The 23,002-nt window shown below is 34.1% G+C and overlaps 2 protein-coding genes across 3 annotated transcripts in view; one reads left to right on the forward strand and one right to left on the reverse strand.

The window, feature by feature from the left end:
- Positions 1 to 6,319, forward strand: part of trappc10 (trafficking protein particle complex subunit 10) — a 25,856-nt gene extending 19,537 nt beyond the window's left edge. Inside the window, exons 20-23 of the mRNA XM_067387058.1 lie at positions 825 to 989; positions 1,070 to 1,250; positions 3,971 to 4,165; positions 5,373 to 6,319. Coding sequence (XP_067243159.1) covers positions 825 to 989; positions 1,070 to 1,250; positions 3,971 to 4,165; positions 5,373 to 5,614 — 783 coding nt within the window. The 3' untranslated portion in view covers positions 5,615 to 6,319. The remainder of the gene's footprint in view (positions 1 to 824; positions 990 to 1,069; positions 1,251 to 3,970; positions 4,166 to 5,372) is intronic.
- Positions 6,320 to 8,703: 2,384 nt separating this feature from the next.
- cp110 (centriolar coiled-coil protein 110) lies at positions 8,704 to 20,124 on the reverse strand. 2 transcript variants are annotated; one of them, XM_067387060.1, is made up of 11 exons: positions 19,663 to 20,124; positions 19,365 to 19,503; positions 19,196 to 19,294; positions 16,501 to 17,917; positions 13,897 to 13,994; positions 12,599 to 12,745; positions 12,396 to 12,512; positions 9,543 to 9,632; positions 9,346 to 9,462; positions 9,018 to 9,085; positions 8,704 to 8,935 (listed from the first exon to the last, which is right to left on the reverse strand). In XM_067387060.1, the coding sequence occupies exons 2-11, from the start codon at positions 19,497 to 19,499 to the stop codon at positions 8,845 to 8,847; spliced, it is 2,379 nt and encodes a 792-aa protein (XP_067243161.1). In that variant the 5' UTR covers positions 19,500 to 19,503; positions 19,663 to 20,124; the 3' UTR covers positions 8,704 to 8,844. The 2 variants fall into 2 exon arrangements, with proteins under 2 accessions (XP_067243161.1, XP_067243160.1); XM_067387059.1 differs by having other exon boundaries at positions 12,396 to 12,515.
- Between the last annotated feature and the right edge of the window lie 2,878 nt (positions 20,125 to 23,002).

The raw sequence follows: 23,002 nt of genomic DNA on the forward strand, positions 1-23,002 counted from the left end.
AATCAGAGTTTTTGAACAAATCTCTTGAATGAATGATTCAATGACTCACTCAAAAAGACTTGTTTCTTTACTAATCAGCTCTTTTGAACAAATCTCTTGAATGAATGATTCAATTACTCACTAATAAAGACTTGTTTCTTTACTAATCAGCTCTTTTGAACAAATCTCTTGAGTGAATGATTCAGTGACTCGAAAAGACTTCACTTGTTTCATTACTGGATGAATCAGAGTTTTTGAACAAATCTCTTGAATGAATGATTCAATGACTCACTCAAAAAGACTTGTTTCTTTACTAATCAGCTCTTTTGAACAAATCTCTTGAGTGAATGATTCAATGACTCACTCAAAAAGACTTGTTTCTTTACTAATCAGCTCTTTTGTACAAATCTCTTGAGTGAATGATTCAATGACTCACAAATTTTTCAATTGTTTTATTACTAATCAGCGTTTTTCAATGAATCTCACAAATTAATAATTCTTTGACTCACTAATAAAGACTTGTTTCATTACAAATTAGCACTTTTGAATGAATGATTCAATGACTCACTCACTAATCAGCACTTTTGGACAAATCTCTTGAAGGAATGATTCAATGACTCATTTGCAAAGACTTCACTTGTTCCATTATAAATCAACGTTTTGAACAAATCTCTTGAATGAATTAATTCTGAATGTTTGCTGTGATCATACTTTAATAGACAGAGTGAATCGTTGTCATTTAGAAATAAGATTTCATGTGTTCGAGTCGAAATCACAATCTTTTAGTGATTAATCATGCAGCTCTACCGAGACTCTGTCAGTGATCTGTGTGTGTGTGTGTTCAGGTGGTGTTCAGTCAGCAGTGTGTGTTCAGCGTGTGGGAGCTGCGGTGGAGCGGCGTGCCGCCCGTCTCTCTGCAGTGTGTGTTCTCGGCCAGTTTCGCTCCTGCAGACGCACCGGACGCGGCGCTCAAACCCTACAGCTACGAGTTTGCAGTGGAGAGAGTTTCCGTGAGTCTCGTTCTCTCGCAGACAGACGATCGACTGCGCTGCAGCATCAGTTTAATGCATCACATGTTTGTCTGTGTCAGACTCTGTACAGCGTGAGAGCAGAGATCCGTCCGGCCGCCGGCGAGCAGCACTGCCGCACCGGCACCCTCTGCAGGCTGGAGGTGTCGCTGACGCGCCTCACTGAACCCAATGACGCGGACCGGTCCGACGAGGAGTTCAGCGAGACGGAAGGTCTTCGCACTTCACGACTGATGTATGAAGGTACGACAGCTGAAGATGACTTGAAGAAACATGAACTTGATCAACATCAAGATTTCAGGTTCAGATGTTTTCCAAACTGGGGTTTGTGAGTTAATGAAAAGCTAATAATTAAATAATTAATAAAAATGTCAAATTAATTAATTAATAATCTTTTACCTATAAAAATAAATTGCTTACTAAAAACATGATATTTTTATGTCCTTCTAACTGGTATTTGTGAGTTAATGAAAAACTGATAATAATTAAATCATAAAAACATAAAAATAGTGAATAAATAATTTTAAAATTATTTAAATAAAAAAAATGCTTACTAAAAACATTACTTTTTTATTTTTCAATAAAAAGATAATAATTAATTACATCATAAAATTGTCAAATTAATGAATAAATAATTTTATAATTTTATCCTAAAAATAAATCGCTTACTAAAAACATTACATTTTTTATGTTCTTAATGAAAAGCTGATAATAATTAAATCATAAATTATCAAATTAATAAATAAATCATTTAAAAATATTACAAAAAAATAAATAAATCACTTATAGAAACAACATGATATATTGTGTTTTTCAAGCTGGTTTTTGTGAGTTAATGAAAAGCTAATAATAATTAATATGGGAGAGGATTAGGGCCAAGCAATAATAAAAAATAAAACCATCTTGAGATTAAAGTTGTTAAATTACGAGAAAAAAGTCGTTAAATTACGAATTTGTTCTCATAATTTAACTACTTTTTTCTCGAAATTTAACGAGTTTTTTCTCATAATTTAACGTTTATTCTCAACATTTTATTTAGACTTTTTTCTTGTAATTTAATTACTTTTTTTCTCATAATTTAATGAGTTTATTCTCAACATTTTCTCAAATTTTCTTGAAATTTAACAAGTTTTTTCTCGTAATTTAACGTTTATTCTCAACATTTTATTTAGACTTTTTTCTCAAAATTTAACGAGTTTTTTCTCGTAATTTAACGAGTTTTTTCTCGTAATTTAACGAGTCTATTCTCAACATTTTATTTTGATTTTTTTCTCAAAATTTAACGAGTTTTTTCTCGTAATTTAACGAGTTTATTCTCAACATTTTATTTCGACTTTTTTCTCAATTTAACGAGTTTTTTCTCGTAATTTAACGAGTTTATTCTCAACATTTTATTTCGACTTTTTTCTCAATTTAACGAGTTTTTTCTCGTAATTTAACGAGTTTATTCTCAACATTTTATTTTGACTTTTTTCTCAATTTAACGAGTTTTTTCTCGTAATTTAACGAGTTAATTCTCAACATTTTATCTCGACTTTTTTCTTGAAATTTAACGAGTTTTTTCTCGTAATTTAACGTTTATTCTCAACATTTTATTTCGACTTTTTTCTCGAAATTTAACGAGTTTTATCTCGTAATTTTACGAGTTTATTCTCAACATTTTATTTCGACTTTTTTATTGAAATTTAATGACTTTTCTCATGTTTATTCTCAACATTTTATCTCGACTTTTGTCTTGAAATTTAACGAGATTTTTCTCGTAATTTAACGAGTTTCTTCTCATTTTATTTCGACTTTTTTTCTTGAAATTTAATGACTTTTTTTCTCATAATTTAATGTTTATTCTCAACATTTTATCTCGACTTTTTTCTTGAAATTTAACGAGTTTTTTCTCGTAATTTAACAAGTTTATTCTCAACATTTTTTTTCGACTTTTTCTCGAAATGTAACGATTTTTTTTCTCGTAATTTAACGAGTTTATTCTCAACACTTTATTTCGACTTTTTTCTTGTAATTTAATTACTTTTTATCTCATAAGTTTATTCTCAACATTTTATCTCGACTTTTTTCTTGAAATTTAACGAGTTTATTCTCAACATTTTATTTAGACTTTTTCTCGTAATTTAACCTTTATTCTCAACATTTTATTTTTTCTCGAAATTTAACGAGTTTTTTTTCCCGTAATTTAATGAGTTTATTCTCAACATTTTATCTAGACTTTTTTCTTGAAATTTAACAAGTTTTTTCTCGTAATTTAACCTTTATTCTCAACATTTTATTTCAAATTTTTTCTCGAAATTTAACAACTTAAATCTCGAGATGGTTTTATTTTTTTATTATTACTTAGCCCTAATCCTCTTCCATCAAAATGTCAAAATAATGAATAAATTATTTTAAAATGTTACCCCAAAAAATAAATCACTTACTAAAAAATGACATTTTTTATGTTTTTCAAGCTGTTTTTTGTGAGTTAATGAAAACCTTATAATAATTAAATGACCAAAAAAAAAAAAAAAAAGTCATATGAAGTGATATGAATAAATCATTTTAAAATTTTGCAAATGAAATTAAAACACTTACTAAAAAACATGAAATATTTTATTTTTTGACCTGCATGCCATGTGACCATTACCCAACATCAGAGAACCGTGAGCATGTGATCATGTTGTTAAATTATCCAAATGTTATTTTAAATCAATTAAATATTTTAGCTCAAAAGTGACCATTTTTCCCATCATTCCTGCGGTGTCACAGATGAAATTTGCATTGTTTTGTATTTTACATTTAAATTATTTAGATACAAAAACAGCAGTAATTTATTTGCATTATAATCAGAAAATGGAATAAAATAGTTTTAATTGAATGTCCCTTTCCAAATGAAGACATGCACTAAAGGTTTTTTTAATCAAGTAAAGAGGTTTTCTGATTTATTCATTATTTGGATGATCTGTGTGTGTGTGCAGTGATTGACAACCACAGTAACTGGGCGGTGTGTGGCAAGAGTTCAGGGGTCGTGTCTATGCCGGTCGCTGCCATGGCGACACACAAGGTTCAGATGGAGATCATGCCTCTGTTCGCGGGTCAGCTGCCCTTCCCCAACATACGTGTGTTCAAGTACCTGCCGCATCACGCCAGCGTCATCATCCAGCCCGACACAGGTCAGCTCACGGCATACACTTAAACAATCATTTATTAGAAGTTTGATTTTTTTATTTGATTACATTTTTCTGTATGTTGTTTTAAAGCAACTTGAACATTTTAATACATTTTTTAAACATGGAATCAAATGAAAATACACACTGCATCACATTGCATTTTTATTTTTCATTTTTTTATTCAGTGCTACACAACAGAATAATCAAATAAACTCATAAAACTTGAACAGTTTAATAAATCTTTTAATGTGTAATCAAATGAAAATGCAACTCCTTTACATCAAAACATTGCATTATTATTATTATTATTATTTTTATTTAGATTAAATTTATTAGAAGTACATTTGCCTCTTTCTGTCATCATTTCTTTTGGTTTGTATTGAAGAGTTTTTTCCCACATCACTGAATTCATGGGCCTTTACTCTTCTAGAACTGACACACGATTCTGATCCATTTGAGTCGAATTCTGATTCGAATCAATTCAGCTCTGCTTCATTTCATGTTTTATGATTCAATACAGATTTATCACCAAATAGCAATGAATTCATAAAACTTTAACAGTACAATCAATCTTTGAAAATGTAATCAAATGAAAATAAAAGTTACTTTGCAAAGAAACATTGCATTTTTAAATGTAATTTTTTTTAAGTTTACTCGATTTATTTTTATATTACCAGGTTTACTCTATAAATTAAAACACGAATGAGTGTGATATTCCTTAAAGATAATATTCTAATAAATTGTATTTAAGAAGTACATTTTACTTTTCCTGTCATAATTTAATGAACTTTTATTTTGCCTTTTATTTTGGGTTGTAATGAAGCCTCTCTCTCACACACACACACACATGATTCTGATACATTTGAGTGAATCTGTTCATTCGGACAGTCAGTTCTGCTTCATTTTGCTTTTGATTCAATACAGATTTATCACTAAAAAGCAATGAATTCACAGTAATTCCTTTGCAAAGAAACATTGCATTTGTTTTTTTTTAAATCAATTTATTATATCTTCAATTTTTATTCAGTACTTTATGAATTAAAACATGAATTTGTGTGATATTCCTTAAGTGTATTTGTGAAGTACATTATACATTTTCTGTAATAATTGAATGAACTTTTATTTTGGCGGGTTGTAGTGAAGCCTTTGAGTGAATCGGTTCATTCGTTCAGTCCATTCTGTTCGATGATTGGTGTTTGTGCTCCGGCAGACTCGTGTCTGGAGAACGACAGCCTGTCGGTGCTGGATAAGGCTCTGGAGGATCAGGCGGACACGGCGAGTCTGCGGAGCCGCGGGAGCGTTCAGTCTCTGGGCGAGCAGCAGCCGAGGGGCGTCCCGATGCCCAAACGCCAGGCCTTCGGACCCGGACAGGTGTTCAACGGCACGCAGGGACGCCAGGTGCTGGTGCTTCCCGGCACCGACCATCACGTGCTGGAGGTCAACGTCACATGACCCCGATGGACGGCCCCGGATGCCCATCTCTGCCGGACGCTCTCATTGGGTCGCGGGAAACACAAACGGACGTGTATGACTGGAGCCTGACACTGGCTTTAATTTGACTTCATTCTTACTCCGTCACGAGACACTAGACGGCATCCCTCAGACATCCCATAATGCCTTGCAGCCCCTCCTCTCCGTGCTCAGGTGTGTGTGTGTGTGTGTGTGTGTGTGTCGCTTCATTCGCTGTATTCAGTGTGAGTGTTAGTGACGAGAGCGCCACCTGCTGTACATACTGTTGAATACATAGATGATATTTGAAGACAAGCATCGGTCACTGAATCAATGATTGTTTCACTGGGATTATGGGGATTTAGATATTTAACTTTTTTATTTTTTTGAAGGTTTCCGGGGAAAACGAACATTTGCGCTTTATTGACTTTATTGACACAGTGTTGTTCGAACACGTCCCTTCCTGCTGACATCACATGATTGATGTGTCGTCGAATGATCGTATTTACACAAACACGGCATCAGAAAATCAGAACGACAATAAATGTTGTTTTTGTTTCATGCTTTGTTGTGAAAAACAGTCGTATTTCATTCCACAACCAGGAGTTTTGCCTTTTTTGTTTGTCATGAAAATAGCCAGAATGCAAAAAAACAAACAATTTAATCCCTTAAAAAAAGGAAATTGTAAATCATTGCATTTATAAATTCTAAATCTAAAATATAATAATATAAATATAACTATAACTATAAATATAATATAAAATATAAATTATATATAATTATAGATAAAATATATTTATATATATAATTAAATTTAAAATATATTTATCTATAATTATATAAAATATATAATTATATTTAATTTATATTTTATATTATATATAAATATTTTATATATAATTACATTTAATTTATATTTTATTTTATGTATAATTAAATATAATCATATGTGTGTGTGTATATGTATATATATATATATATATATATATATATATATATATATATATATATATATATATATATATCTATATATATCACTTTTGATTGTATAAATGAGATTGATTTTTTTTTTTTTTTTTTTTTGGCATACAGTCAATAATTTTGGGGGAAATGTGTCATAATGATCATCATTATCTGTCATAATGCACAAAATCTTAATGGTTCTAAAAAAAAATGTTAAGAAATCTTAAAAAAAAATGACTTGATTTTGGGGTGAAATATGAGCTGTTTGTGTTTGTTTGTGTGTAAATGTCACAGATGGACGTTTGTGTTTTTAGTCCGTCAGGAAGGAAACGGTTTCAGGCTCGTTTGTTTGAACCCGTAAACACTAACGAGTGTGTGCGATTTGATCCGGAGCGTCTGAGACGCACGAATCTCTCCTGATCTCCAGCATTAGTGACGTTCAGGAGGAAGTGATGTTTCTCTCAAGAGGAGAACCTGCTGTGAATGGTTGCTTCAGTCCGTCCGTCTCGTGTGTGTCGTACGTGTTTCAGTCCTGAGAAAACAGATGAAGCTGTGTGTCGTCGTATGAAAGGCCAAAACTGATCACCTGTCCAGTTCATCCACTGCTCACTATTTATTTTGCTTTCCTCTGGATCGGATCAGGACCTCGTGATTCTCACTCATTTTGGGTGTCAAACGGGATGTTGGGTTTCAGCCCGTGACGTCAACAGTTTCACAAGCTGTTTGTAAATTGTCAATCAAACATCACAGATTGTATTTAGATTATTTAAATGAAAAGAATATGTACGCATTATACACTTGAAAATATACATATGTTTTAAAAGGGTGTTTGTTGTTTTGTTTTTCCATTTAAAAAAAAAACTTAATTTTTTTACAGATCCTCGACACAGGCTTCTAGATAGTTGCACATTTGCAACACTTTTTAAATAAAAATACTAAAACAAGTGTTTTATATTTCTGTGAAAGACTTAATTTTCTAATAGTTTAATCCATAAAGATGTCTATGGAAGAGGATTAGGGCCAAGCAATAATAAAAAAAACATCTCGAGATTAAAGTCGTTAAATTTCGAGAAAAAAGTTGAGATAAAATATTGAGAATAAACTCATTAAATTAAGAGAACAAATTAGTTAAATTATGAGAAAAATGTTACATTTCGAGAAAAAAGTCGAGATAAAATGTTTAGAATAAAGTCGTTAAATTATTCTCACTTTATTCTCAACACTTTATCTCGACTTTTTTCTTGAAATGTAACTTTTTTTCTCGTAATTTAACAATTTTAATCTCAACATTTTATCTCGACTTTTCTCAATTTAACGAGTTTTTTCTCGTAATTTAACATTTTTCTCATAATTTAATGACTTTATTCTCAACACTTTATCTCGACTTTTTTCTTGAAATGTAACTATTTTTTTCTCGTAATTTAACAACTTTAATCTCGAGATGGTTTTATTTTTTATTATTGCTTGGCCCTAATCCTCTTCCGTAGATGTCAGTCCAAATGTTGTTCTTGCATTGATAGTTATTTTTTTTTATCCATTTTAGGGATTCCCTTCCATTTTTTTAGGAATATTGTCAACAAAAAAAAGTGTATATATATATATATATATAATTACCCGCAAAAAATAAAATGAATAGCTAAATTGCAAAATGTTTTTTTTTAATTGACATGATTTCATGAGCAAGATTGGTTAGACATTTAATAATCAAATTCAATTTATTTATGGCACTAATTTTTAATGCTTGTTTATATAAAGAACTGGTTTGATTGAAAAGCTTCAATCGCATGAGATCAATGTGATAAAATCACTGAATGCCTATTAATTTAGTTGCTTAAGTGTGAAACATGTAAACAAATCTTTAAAAATCAATTCTTTTTTTAGACATTTTTGTTTGAGAAAATGACAAAACAGTTAAATAAAAAAATCAAAGAAAATAAAGAATAAAGACTATCTAATAACTAAAAAAATAAAATATCTAATCAACTATTAAATATCAACCAAATAATAAGAATAAAGCCTCCCTGTTCTGATGAAGGCTCATTCTTATTTTCTTGTTTCAGATCTTTTTGATCTTTTGAGGAAATGACAAAATACAATAATCATTATTAATAATTTATTGAAGTGTGCAAAGATAGAAAACCAGCAAGGAGCGACAGCAGAGCTGAAGCTGAGAGACTCTCAGAGGAAACATAAATAAACCATAACTGAAAACATGTTCAAACACAACAGTATAAAAACACGAGTGTAAAAGAGTTTGTGGCGCGCTGCGTTCATCTCGCAGTGATTTTCTTTGGCACAAGGTTCCATTTCTCCACATCCGACGGTGAAAACTTCTTCCTGTCAGCTGACTTCCTCTGTAGCCTGATCACAGGAAACACAAATGTTAGGGTTTTAAGATCAGCTCAAATTCATTCACACTACGGTTTTCTGCAGGTTCACTCACATGACCAGCTTCTTGCGCTCTAAAGCTTTCCTGGTGGCGGCTGAGAGGAAGCCCTTCGCTTTATTATCCTGAAACACACAGAAGAGACTCATGAATGATGCTTTGAACCCCTGACCTCATCATCAGTACATGTATTCGTCCCGAACCGTCATGGTTCTGTGCACACAGTCAGACACAGGCAATTCACACTCCAATCCAGAAGGGGGCGTGCAGTAATGCAACACTGTTTGCTAACCGCCACAACAAGAAAAAGCGCAGAAGACAACGACGGTCTGTGCATAGACATGTTTACATGCTTCAGTAAAGGACGATTAGTTCAGTTTCTCACGTGTGGTTTGAGTCGCCGGTCTCGGCTCAGCTCTCGGTCGCAGCGGATCATCTGCATGCGCTCACAGGAGCTCGTGCTGAAGAAGATCTCGTGCAGCTCGTACCGCGCCGCTCGCAGCTGATGATGCAAACCGAGAGAGAGAGAGTCATGTGACCGTCATGAACCCGTGCAGTGTGTGTTTCAGAGAGTCGTCTGACCTGCAGTGTGACGCGATCCTGCAGCATGAGGTCGTGTCGGCCGCCGACGGACGTCTGCCGCTGGAACGTCAGCAGGAACGTCTGTGTGTCCTGAGACAACAAACACACACACACACGGCTGTGAGATCATGGGACGCTTTACGTGGAATCTGAAATCAAAACTCTTTATGGAAGATGTAGATATTATCCAGCAGGAACAAAACGTTCTAATCACCCAAAAAACAACTAATCCTCCCCAAAATAATTAAAAATGTCTAATCACTCAAAGAAAATGAATAAAAATATCACTCAAAAAACATTAAGCATAAAAGAATATATATTTTAAAACAAAATAGCCTAACCGTTTCCCTCCCTCCAAAAATAACATCTAAATAAATAAATAATATATAATTAATAAATAAAAAAATAAAAATATCTAATCACCCTCAGAAGATAAAAAATATCTAATTAATAAACAAATAAAAATATCTGATTATCTGACCCAAAAAATATCACAAAAAATAATAATAAATTACACTAATAATATAATCCCCCCCAAAAAACAAAAAAATATCTATTTAATATATAAAATTAAAAAACAAATTATTACCTGAACTAAAAATAAAACAATATCTGATAACCCCCCCCAAAAAACATTATCTAATCACCCCAGAAGATACAAAATACCTAATTAATAAACAAATAAATATCTGATTACCTGACCCAAAAAACAATATCATCCCCCCAAAATATCAAAAAATATTAATAATATATTGCACCAATAATCTAATCACCGACCCCCAAAATAAAAATATAAAAAATATTACCCCAGAAATAAAAAATATATATTTGTTTGTTTGTTTATTAAGTTTTTTATACCATGTTAAAAATATCTATTTAATATATAAATAATTAAATAAAAAAATCCTATTACCTAACCTAAAAAATAAAACAATATCTGATCACATCCCCCAAATAAAAAAAATAAAAAAATCAAATCACCCCAGAAGATAAAAAATACCTAAATTAATAAACAAATAAATATATCTGATTACCTGACCTAAAAAATGAGAATATCACTCCCTCCCCAATAAAGTCAATAAATAATACAAAATTATATATTACGCCAATAATCTAATTACCCCCACCAAAAAAAATCTTTATCATATATTACCCCAAAAAGTATCTATTTAATATATAAATAATTAAATAAATCTTATAACCTGACCTAAAAAATAAAAAATATCTGATCACACACCCCTCCAGTCAAATAAAAAAAAATGATCTAAATCATCCCCAGAATAGAAAAAATAACTAATTAATAAATAAATAAAAATATCTAATTACCTGACCCAAAAAGAAGAAGAAAAAAAAAAGAATATCACCTGCCCTCCCCAAAAACAATTGTCACAAAAACAAAATATATATATATGAAGAGTTTGGTTCCAAAACGCAATAACTCCATTTTGATTAATTTGAGTAAAAAGGTGTTTTCTTTACCAAGAAAGTGGCAAGATGAAAACCACTATTTTCTGTTTCAGACTTTCACATAGCATCTTTTGGTAATTAAAACATTAAAAATTCAAATCTACATTTTAATTTTTAAAAGTTTATTATAAAAACGTATTATTTTTTTCCCAAAATGCAATAAATCCATGACACTGTTTTTTTCAAAATGCAATTAATCCATCAATATAAAAGTTATTTTTCAAAATTGAAAATACACAACAAAGCAAGTTTATTCACATATATGACAGAGTCTAAACTTTGCCAATATTTATCTTATATACAGACATTTTACTAAAATACATTCAGCCGTCGCTCCCAAAATGAATTCAACGGATCATCTTGTTAATGTCATAAATTATTTGTCATCACCGATTAAAGAGTATCTGGCGCCACCGCACGGTTAAATAAACACATTTACCGAGTACATTGGTATTAAAACGGCTTTTTAAAAAGCCTTTAATGTTTACAATGCGTGGAATGGTGCGCTGTGATTGGTTGAGAGCGGATATATCACGTTCTGCAGAAAAAAGAGACTGGCGTTTGTCGCGTTTTGGAAAGAAAGGGAGAAAACATTACAGAATAACACAGCGGATATCGCATTTTGCGCAAAATTAATAAATGACTTTTCAATACCGACCAGATACAATACTGATTTTGGTGGAAACTCATTTTTTTTTTAAATGGCGTTTATCGCGTTTTGGAACCAAACTCTTCATATATTACCCCCAAAAAGAAAAAATATCTAGTCACCCAAAAAAGCTAATAAAAACATCTAATGATTGAAAATGTGTTGTCAGTACGGCGTCAGCAAGAGGTGGAGCTCACCTTGATGGTCCTAATTAATTAATTAAAAAATCTTAATACCTGACCTAAAAAATAAAACAAGATCTCATCACACCCTCACCCATCACAAAAAATGATCTAATCACCCCAAGAAGATAAAATATATCTAATTAATAAACAAATAAATATATCTGATTACCTGACCCAAAAAATAAAAATATCCTCACCCCCCAAAAAAGTAAAAAAAAATTACCCCAAAAATAAAAAATATCTATTTAATTTATAATTAAATAAAAAAATCTTATTACCCGACATAAAAAATAAAACAATATCTCACACACCCCTCTCCCCAATAAAACAAATCTAATCATCCCCAGAATAAAAAAAATCTAGTTACCTGACCCAAAAAATAAAAATATCACCTGCCCTCCCCAAAAACAATTGTCACAAAAATAAAAATATATATAAATAATTTATTACCCCAAAAAAGAAAAAAGATCTCGTCACCCAAAAAAGCTAATAAAAACATCTAATGATTGAAAATGTGCTGTCAGTACGGCGTCAGCAGGAAGCGGAGCTCACCTTGATGGTCCTGATGAGCCGCGTCACGCGTTCTGTGCGGAGGACTCGACGGGTCAGGAAACCCCTCGCCAGCGCCGCCAGCAGAGGGCGACAGGACGCCACCAGAGACAGACAGCACTGCTGTGAGAGAGACAGACAGATGATGAGCACTCATCAGACTCACTGCCTTCATATCTATGTGTGTGTGTGTGTGTGTGTCGCACCCGTGAGGTGTGGAGCGCGTCTGTAAGCCCAGCGTGTGTGCAGACAGATGAGCCGAGGAGCGAGGTCGACGTGTCCTCCAGACGTGAGCCTGCGCTGGGACACGGGAAGGACACGCTCCGCAGGAACTGGTACCGCACCGCTAACGACTGATAGAGAGACCGAACCACAGTCAGACAGACAGGATGATCAATCACAGACAACACAAGCATTTCACTTCCAGATGAGCTTGTGTTTTTGGGTGGAAAGACTGAATGTTTAATGTTTCAGAAAGAGTCTTTTATGCTCACCAAGACTGCATATATTTGATCAAAAATATGGTAAAAAATATGAAATAGTTTTACAATATAAAATAACTGATTTTTATGTGAATATATAGTAAAGTGTAATTTATATCCAGTGATCAAAGCTGAATTTTCAGTGTCACATGATCCTACAGAAATCATTCTAATATGATGATTTGCTTCTCAAGAAACATTTTTTTGACATGTTTTCAACATTGATAATAATCATAAACATTTCTTGAGCATCAAATCATCATATTAGAATGATTTCTGAAGGATCATGTGACACTGAAGACACTGAAAATTCAGCTTTGATCACTGGATATAAATTACACTTTACTAAATATTCACATAAAAATCAGTTATTTTATATTGTAAAACTATTTCACAATTTTTACAGTATTTTTGATCTAATTAATGCAGCTTTGATGAGCAGAAATAGTTAAGTTCAGCTTCTGTTTTTATTGTTTTGGCAACAAACAATCCTGTCATGCCAATAAAACACTTTAGAATGACAGAACGAGAGAATACAAATGAAAACAGGACAGAAGGATGACATAAGAGGGCACGTGGAGGTGAAGAGAGAGACGGTTAGGTGTGTTCAGGCACTTAAGATCAGCGGCTCATGAATTAAACACAATTATCCTCATTTTCTGTGTCAGTTCCCACAGTGAACACACAGACGGGTCATTAATATAAAAACATTAAAGCCAGTTCGATGCATAAATTAGAGGCAGTAATTAATGGCGTGAGCAGCTACAGGACCTGAAGGAGAAATGTGTGAAGCTTCGGCTAGAAACTAAACGAAACGTTTCCACAATCTTCAGGTCCGATCATAGAGTCCGACATGCGTGTGCTGGTGAATGATTCTGTTAGAGATGTAATATATACCAGTGATCAGCTGACAGAGACAGACGTAGTGTACTTTCTCTTTAAAATCCACATGACATCATGAACATCAGGACTCTTAAAGGCACAGCAGCTGATCTGCATGCGATCATGTGACTGATGCTCACCTGCAGTAGTTCCTGCTGTCGTCTGCGCTCTTCCTCCATCAGAGCCGTCACCTGATCCTCCTGCGTCTGGGCAGACGACTGTAGCACTGATGACATCACTGAACACATAAAGAACGGCACTGAATGTCACAGCGCTGATGATGTTTGGGAACGCAATGTGCGGAAGGAAGCATGTGACGTCTTTATGAATGGATCATTGAATCGCTGACTCGTTAAAAAACAAAACACTGATTCATTCAGGAGTAAAACACTTTGGAGCTATTTTCCTTGGCGAAACAGCAAAAATCTACAATGTAGTATCTAAAATACTGTATAGAATCATATAGAATATATCATAGAAATAAGTCATATTTTGCCCCAATATATAGAATTTCAGGCTCATTCTAACTACACTCTACTAGTCTACATCAGATCACACAGTAAAAGTGTGCACTATAAAAGGCATGTTTTTTGCAAAGTGATTGACATACTCAATGTCAGCCCTCTTGTGCTCTACGGTCACTTTTGAGTGAAAAAAATTGTTACGTTTTGATTTTTTTACTTCATCAGACTCAGTATGAACCCTTTGTGACTTCTGTTGCAATGATTCCAAAAAGGTTAAATGGTATATATATATATATATTACACACAAATACAAAACTTAAAGAGAATTTACATATTAGCCGCAATGCAGAATTGTTTTTTTTTTTTTTTTTTTTAAACAAAAGTTATGGATTATTTGGATTATTTTATATCTACGGAAGAGGATTAGGGCCAAGCAATAATAAAAAAATAAAACCATCTCGAGATTAAAGTAAAGAAAAAAGTCGAGATAAAATGTTGAGAATAAAGTTATTAAATTACGAGAACAAATTTGTTAAATTATGAGAAAAAAGTTGAGATAAAATGTTGACAATAAACTCATTAAATTATGAGAATAAACTCGTTAAATTTCGACAAAAAAGTTGAGATAAAATGTTGAGAATAAAGTCATTAAGTTACGAGAAAAAACTAGTTAAATTTCGAGAAAAAAGTCGAGATAAAATGTTGAGAATAAAGTTATTAAATTACGAGAACAAATTTGTTAAATTATGAGAAAAAATTTCGTTAAATTTTAAGAAATAAGTCGAGATAAAATGTTGAGAATAAAGTCATTAAATTACGAGAAAAAACTCGTTAAATTTCGAGAAAAAAGTCGAGAAAATGTTGAGAATAAAATCATTAAATTACGAGAAAAAAGTCGTTAAATTATGAGAACAAATTTGTTAAATTTTGAGAAAAAAGTTGAGATAAAATGTTGACAAACTCATTAAATTACGAGAAAAAAACTAGTTAAATTTCGAGAAAAAAGTCAAGATAAAATGTTGAGAATAAAGTTAATTACGAGAACAAATTCGTTAAATTATGAGAACAAATTTGTTAAATTATGAGAAAAAATGTCGTTAAATTTCGAGAAAAAAGTCGGTAAATTATGATAAATTCGTAATTTAACGAATTTGTTCTCGTAATTTAACAACTTTTTTCTCATAATTTAATGAGTTTATTCTCAACATTTTATCTCGACTTTTTTCTCGAAATTTAACATTTTTCTCATAATTTAACGAATTTGTTCTCGTAATTTAACGACTTTTCTCGTAATTTAATGACTTGATTCTCAACATTTTCTCTCAACCTTTTTCTTGAAATTTAACAACTTTAATCTCGAGATGGTTTTATTTTTTTATTATTGCTTGGCCCTAATCCTTTTCCGTATATATCTGGATTATTTAATTATATTATATTTAGAACTGTCAATCGATTAAAAAAGAATTAATTAATCGCACATTTGTTCTGTAATTAATTGCGATTAAGTTTTTAATATATTTATATTGTAAAAATTTCACAGTTACTCAAAATTAATGTAGAAACAACTTAAAGACGGTATATTTTAAATATTTGTTTAATGACATCTTTTTATGAATGAAGGCATGTGATGTCTCTATGAAATTGATTGTTTTAAAACATTAATTATAGACATTCAACATTACAGTATAATTGAAAGCTATCAATTTCAACATTTATTAGGCTCGTAAAGCTCCGTGTTTTGAAATCGCTATATTGTTGAAAAGTCGTTTTGTTTTTATGGTGCACAAAAAATATTCTCATCACTTTATAATATTAATATTGAACCACTGTACTCACATGAACTGATTTAAATATGTTTTTAGTACATTAATGGATCTTGAGAGAGGAAATGTCATTGCTGGCTATGCAGGCCTCACGGAGCCATCGGATTTCAACTAAAATATCTTAATTTGTGTTCCGAAGATTAACAAAGGTCTTACAGGCGTGGAACGACATAACTTTGGTTAACTTTGACAGCACTAAATTATATTGCAAAAATTGTGGAAACAAATCGATCTTATTTATTGCCTAAATATTACTTAGTTCCATAAACTTCTCTCATAATACAATATATATTAAATAAAAAATATTGTTGAACAAAAATATATAACTGATTTTACAGACAAAAAAAAACTACTGTGGGGAGTATGAGTGTGACCCCTAAATAAGGAGCACTACAGGGTTAAAATACGATAAAATACGAGCAATTACGATATTATCGTTTAGCTATCGCAGTCATACCTCTAGGCGTGCTGGACCGCTCTCGTCCGGGAGTGAACGCTTCGCCCTCGTTCATCAGGAGCCTCCGTTTAACACGAGACACACCCTCATGACCTCCCGTCTCAGGGGTCAGCTGCGTCCACAGGCTGGAGGGGGCGTCGACATCGTAAGACGAGCCAATCAGAGAGTTTTCTGCTTCATCTGCGTTTGTTCGCTCAGAATGATTAGCGGTTTCGGTGAGGACTCCTACGATTGAGCGACTGGTTTTGTTTTGGATCGAGTTTGAGTTCTCTTGATTTATCCCACAATCCTCTTCCTGGACCGTTTCATTGAAAGTGACCGTGGAGGATTGTTTAGCGCCGTTATCCTTTGGACTTCCTGTCTGTGAAAGCGTGAGCGTCGATTCCAGGTCTGAGATCAGTGCTTTAAGGCTGGACAGATTTAGCTCTAGCTGAGCAATCTGCTCCGTTTGCGCCGACATCATCCCTACATTATTCGACGAGCCGAGGATGTTGGCATCAGCCGGAGCGCTCGGCTCAGACTCGCTCAGAGCTTTCCGAACCGGACCCGGAATCCTGCTGGCCTTTTTGGTGCAGCGCACGGGACTTAGGCAGAACTTGGGCGTGGGGATGTTAGTGAATCTCTTACCCGCTGCTGAGGAAGATCTGGAGACGCTGACCGGCTTCTGTTTGGAGACGTACAGAGATCTGGCCGTAGCAGGAAGTGCTGTGGACGTGGCCTGAGGAAGAGTGTCAATCTGAGCGTTATCTTCATCATGAAGGCTTTGATGGTCCTTCCTCTTCTCTCTGGCTTTCCTCAGCTCTGTCTTACAAGTCTGTTTGGGAAGGAGTTCCTCGTTCTCCTTATCGGACAGACTGTGCTCGGCTGCAGCTTTGGCTTTGGCTTGACTGCGCAGCTGACGCTGACGCCGCCGGTACTCTTGGGATTTCTTTAGCAGGTTTTGAAGGCTCATTCGATACGGACCCTCATCCGGGTCAGATGGAGGGTTTACCAGTTCTGTAACATTTTCTGAAGGCAACACAACATCCTCCTCCTCTAAGAATGCTCCATCTACTGGAGCGTGACTGATTATGTCACATCCTGTAGTGGTCGGTTGTGTCGTATCTAAGGGGACGGCTCCAGCCGGTCCCCCGTCTCCTTCAATCCAGCTGGAGTCACAGGTGACGTCTGTGTTGTCATTGGTCACATATCCCGATGACATCATCATCATCCGGCTGTGAGAATGATCGTCAGGTGCGTCATTCGTTCTTTGAGTTTTATATCCAATGCCCTCAAACAGAACCGTGATCTGCGATTCGTCCTCTGGAGAAGCTCTCAGCTGATTGGCTGATTGGCCATCGAGAGCTGTTGACGTGAGCGGAGCGGATGAGATGATGTCATCACTCTTGTATGTGTGTCGTTCAACATCACTGATAAACTGACACACGGAAACAATGTGAGGAAGACATAATCCATTTTTATTAGGAACATGAATTAAAGGTGCAGTAAGCAATTTCTGAATTTCTGATTCTGATCACACCAGATCGTTAAAGGAACACTCCACTTTTTTTTTTAAATAGGCTCATTTTCCAACTCCCCTATAGTTAAACAGTTGAGTTTTACCGTTTTTGAATCCATTCAGCCAATCTCGGGGTCTAGCGGTAGCACTTTTAGCATAGCTTAGCATAGTTCATTGAATCTGATTAGACCATTAGCATCCTGCTCAAAAATGACCAAAGAGTTTCAATATTTTTCCTATTTAAAACTTGACTCTTCTGTAGTTACATCATGTATTCAGACCGATGGAAAATGAAAAGTTGCGATTTTCTAGGCCGATATGGCTAGGAACTACTTTTCATTTTCCGTCTATCTTAGTACACGATGTAGTTGGAAAATTAGCCTATTTTCAAAAAAAGTGGAGTGTTCCTTTAAGCACGAGAGATTTACATGTTAAGTCAATGCAAAGACGCGAATAGACATCCGGCGGCGCAAATGACGTGATTCGCGCGAATGATGCGCCACGAATTGAGTTTTTCAGGCACTTTTGCGAAAATTCATGCCGCATTAACCAATCAGGAGCTTGCTCTAGTAATGACGTGATTACGACGTAGCGAGCGGAGGCAGAAATCCGAAATTGAAAGAAATTGAGTGAGGAGGTCGGACAATCTTTACGGTCTTTACTCAATTTGAGCTATATATACATATTGAGACTACTAGCTAGCTAAAGCCAGCAAACTGAGCTTATTCGCCGCATTTTACAACTACTTTCTAAGTAACTACTACTTAATAAATTGAATAGCGTGATTTATTCGCGCAAGTCGCATCTGGTGTGAACGCCCCATGAGAAATGCTGTTGACAGTGGATCAGACCGAGCACCAAAACACACATGTAGCCAATCAGCATTAAGGGGCGTGTCCATTCATTAGGGAGGAGGTGCCAGTGTTGCATAGCATGTTGTGAATTTGGCTATAAAGCTATAAAAATCCCCTACCCAAAATGATCACATCCCTATATCTTTAGCCCCGCCCCCAAATTCACAAACGAGTTTCTCAAAAATCACTTACTGCATCTTTAAGAAAGTAAATTTGATGTCAGCTGTTTTGATGTATGATTTCTAGATTGAAGCTTTAATAAAAAGCAGCATGATAAATTTATTATTCATTAAATAAACATAATAATCAGCATCAGGTCATATGAAATGTCTCAGAAACTCACGCTGACGTGAGACTCTTCCTCTCTCCTCTTCTTCTTCATCATCAAACTCATGGCTGTTTCTCGCAGTCGTCTCATCTCATCTCTCTGCTGCTCATTCAGCTAACAAACAAACACACATTAGCATATGTGCATGTATAATGAGAAGATATGAATATGATGATGCTCATACCAGAGGAGGAAGGACACGAGCTCCATGAAACACGATAAGTGACGATGGTCTCTGCGAGTCGTCATCATCATCTTCATCATCATCATTATAATGACTGTTATAAAGTCTCTGAATAAAATCTTCATAACTCTCCATGACACTGAAACACACGAAAACATCAAACTGAAGCTGTCATGACACGATAAACAGAGTCAGCTCTGCTCATATATGGTTAAAATCTTCTGAAACACATTAATTAAAGTTTATAACCGTGTAAAGCATAAGCAGAAAAGATAAATCATATTTCTAAGCGTTTTACCTGGTGTGTGAAGTTAAATCTTTATCATCATGTCTGTTTACACTCGACTGCTTCCGCTCACAATAACGACCGTTAAAAACGGACTGGAGTTTCTCATGATTTGGATCCGGACTGACAAAAGCAGCGTCTGTTTAAATCTAAACAACATTTCAACGTATAATTTACAGATAACATTTATTACTAAGCTATTATTCTATTAGAGACTTCGGAGCAGTTTGTCAGTAAAACAAATTCATTTTAACCCCATTCTGCTGAATGTTATCCAGCCCACGTTTTACAGACGTCCCGACCGGTCCCAACGCACGCGCGAAGCGCGCTATTCAAGCGCTGATAATCGCGGGAAAGAGACTCTACTGCCCACTAGAGACAGGGATGAACGAATTTCGCCATTATTACAGGATCTTTCAGCAGAACAAAAGAACACAATGACGGTGTTTTACAATCAATATTATTAGTATATAACAAAGCCTGTCTCAGATAGAAGATCTCATATTTTAGCATATTTAATTTTTTTTTAAATCTCATATTTCAAAAAAATAATGCAAAATCATTCACAAAAAATCATATGCGTTAAATATGTATATGTTAAATAACATTCATCCTAAACCTTTATAAGAATAAAAAATTATAATATATATGTATATATATATATATATATATATATATATTATATATATATATATATATATATATATATATATATATATTACTGCACTCAAAAAGAGCATTTTCTAGTTGATAAAATATTTCACAGAAAAGATGAGTATGACTTTTTAAGATATTCCCAACGTTCTAAGAACATTTTGCTAACATTCCCATTAAAGGGATAGTTCACCCAAAAATGAAAATTGTGTCATAATTTACTCACTCTCAAGTTGTTTCAAACCTGTATGGATTTCTCTTCTGTTGAACACAAAAGAAGTTATTTTAAAGCATGTCTGTAACCAAACACTTGATGGACCCCATTGACATCCATAGTATTTTTTTTTTTCTTTTCATACTATGGAAGTCAATGGGGTCCATCCAGTGTTTGGTTTGCAAGATTCTTCAAGATATTTTCTTTTGTGTTCAACAGAAAACAGAAATTCATACAGGTTTTAAACAAATTGTGGGTGAGTAAATGACAGAATTTTCATTTTTGGGTGAACTATCCCTTTTTTAATGTTCTCTGAATGTTTAAAACAGCAAATTATTAAACACTTTATGTGAACATTAAGGGAACATTCCATTTGAACATTTTCTTTCATTCTTTTTGAAGTTGTTGGGATTCCATTTTACGGTTATTGTATTGTAATGTATTGTACAAGTATTGATAATATATTTTTTTTGTATTATTATTATTAGTGTTAGTATTATATTACATTTGAAATGTAGAAAAATTCTACTGTACAACAGCAATATATTTCTGTCATATATATTTCTGAACTTTTATTTTGACAGGTTGTCGTGAAGACCTTTGAGGTTTTGACCTTTTGACCTGTGTTTGATATATGCAGATGACAAATTCCGTGACATTCCGCGTTATATAGTAAATTACGTTTTTATGACTGGATTGCACATTTCCAGCCATGTTTTCCATATCAGGGAAATCATAGTACTACTTACTACATATTGTACCATCAAATGAGACGTTACATCATAACAGACGTTTTGTTTTGTTTTTGTGGAAAGAGCCATAAATTTCAGTTTATGTCCATTTACAGTGATTCAACGCTAGCGGTCATTTATTAGGAGAGTTAAGACACAGATGAAGATGAGACTCAAGTGAGGGACTCCAGAGAGGAAATGACATCAGTGATGGTCAGAAACACTGGTAAAGCGTTGGTCTGCGAGGCAGAAGTAAACACAGATCTGTCTGCATGTCGCAGCACCTAGACGTCCCTCATGACTCTGTCATGTTTTACTAATGTCAGGCCAAAAATACGCCCGCCGAGAGCTGCTTCAAACTAGGTCATCTGCTACCTTTCTTTCTCTCGCTCGCTCTCAGCCTCTCTTTTCAGGGTCCATGGAAAAAAAATAAAATAAAATGTGGCAATGCTATTCATGGCACACCTAAAAAAAGGTTTTAATTCAGGAATATTTCTTATGCATGTTAAATTAGGTCAGACACACTTATCAGAAAAAAAATCCTCACAAACCAGGTCTGTTTTTCAAAATGTATTTATTAGTCATATACAAAATAAAGTAAGCTGTATATCAACAAACATACAGTATATACATCAATAAATTAAAGGACGCCCCAGACTGACTGATACAGTTAATTTCATCATTATATACCAATACATTATATTACTTATCTACAAATTGCAAAAGTACAATAACTTAGTTGATAAATACTTACAATTAAATGGACTTTCACGGTATCTATATTTCCCATACAAAGAACTATGATATCTTAATTTAATACACCCCATACAGAAAAACAATTTTTTAGACAAAAAATCCATCGTAATAAACTCACAGCAATTTATAGCTTGACATTTCTGACCGTTTACACCACAGACAAACTGTCTGAACAGCTTGTCGAGTCGCTGAGGGGGGAGAAAAAGTTGGGAAAAGGGGGAAAATCCAATATTATGAAGCGATTAAAATATTATTTCACCTTTAGAGAACGTATGTTTCAGGCTGCGACCAACGCCAACAATAGTGCTAAGTTATACAGGAGATTTCCTCGTTTTAATCGATCTGAAAGTCACAAATCTAGAGGAAAAGTCACAAAAAAAAAACAACAAAAAAAGATCCGTTAGCAGCGCGATAGAGAGTTAATGATTGACACCTTTTCAAACAGCTAAAGCGCGCCAAACCTGACGTCAAACCCTAACGGCAAACGGGAGAAATGAACTCTTTCAAGATCGTTGACTCGTTTTTCTTCAACCTGAAATGAAACATCTTAATGCGTGTCCCACGAGGCCCAGGAAAGAGAGAAAAACGTCTGTTGGGAAGAGCAGAAACACATCGGGGCATGACAAGAACGAATAAAAGTCAAGATAATGTGGAAGTCTGAGAGTTTGCGGGAGAAGTAGGACAAAGCCTGCAATTCAAAGGTAGTTCAGGCTTTGCCCAGCAACAGACCGGACGCTTGGGAGCGTCTCTGACCTCCGATTGCATTCGTTAAAGGCCTGTTCACACCAAGAACGATAACTATATTTGCGTCCACACCAACGAACGATAACGGTCTGTTTATTATAAGCTCACGCGCTGCGGTTTCAAAGTGTGTACAACATGTTTTTGCTGTTCTTGTTGCATGTACACGGCTTTAACCAGCAGAAGTCCTCAGCATGCTATGTTTGGAGTGTGAAATCGATCTAATCTAACAGTGAATTTAGCTGAAGAAGCATAT

The sequence above is a fragment of the Chanodichthys erythropterus genome, chromosome 6, assembly GCF_024489055.1.
Source record: "Chanodichthys erythropterus isolate Z2021 chromosome 6, ASM2448905v1, whole genome shotgun sequence".
NCBI classification, from domain to species: domain Eukaryota; kingdom Metazoa; phylum Chordata; class Actinopteri; order Cypriniformes; family Xenocyprididae; genus Chanodichthys; species Chanodichthys erythropterus.

What these genes read in the sequence shown, in the direction of transcription:
- cp110 (XM_067387059.1), bottom strand. Translation starts at nt 19,499, where the DNA reads ATGGAGAGTTATGAAGATTTTATTCAGAGACTTTATAACAGTCATTAT. An exon ending in ACGCGCTCCACACCTCACGG is followed by an intron (nt 12,516 to 12,598) that starts GTGCGACACACA and finishes TCTCTCTCACAG; the next exon opens with CAGTGCTGTCTGTCTCTGGT. An exon ending in GGCTCATCAGGACCATCAAG is followed by an intron (nt 9,633 to 12,395) that starts GTGAGCTCCGCT and finishes TTGTTGTCTCAG; the next exon opens with GACACACAGACGTTCCTGCT.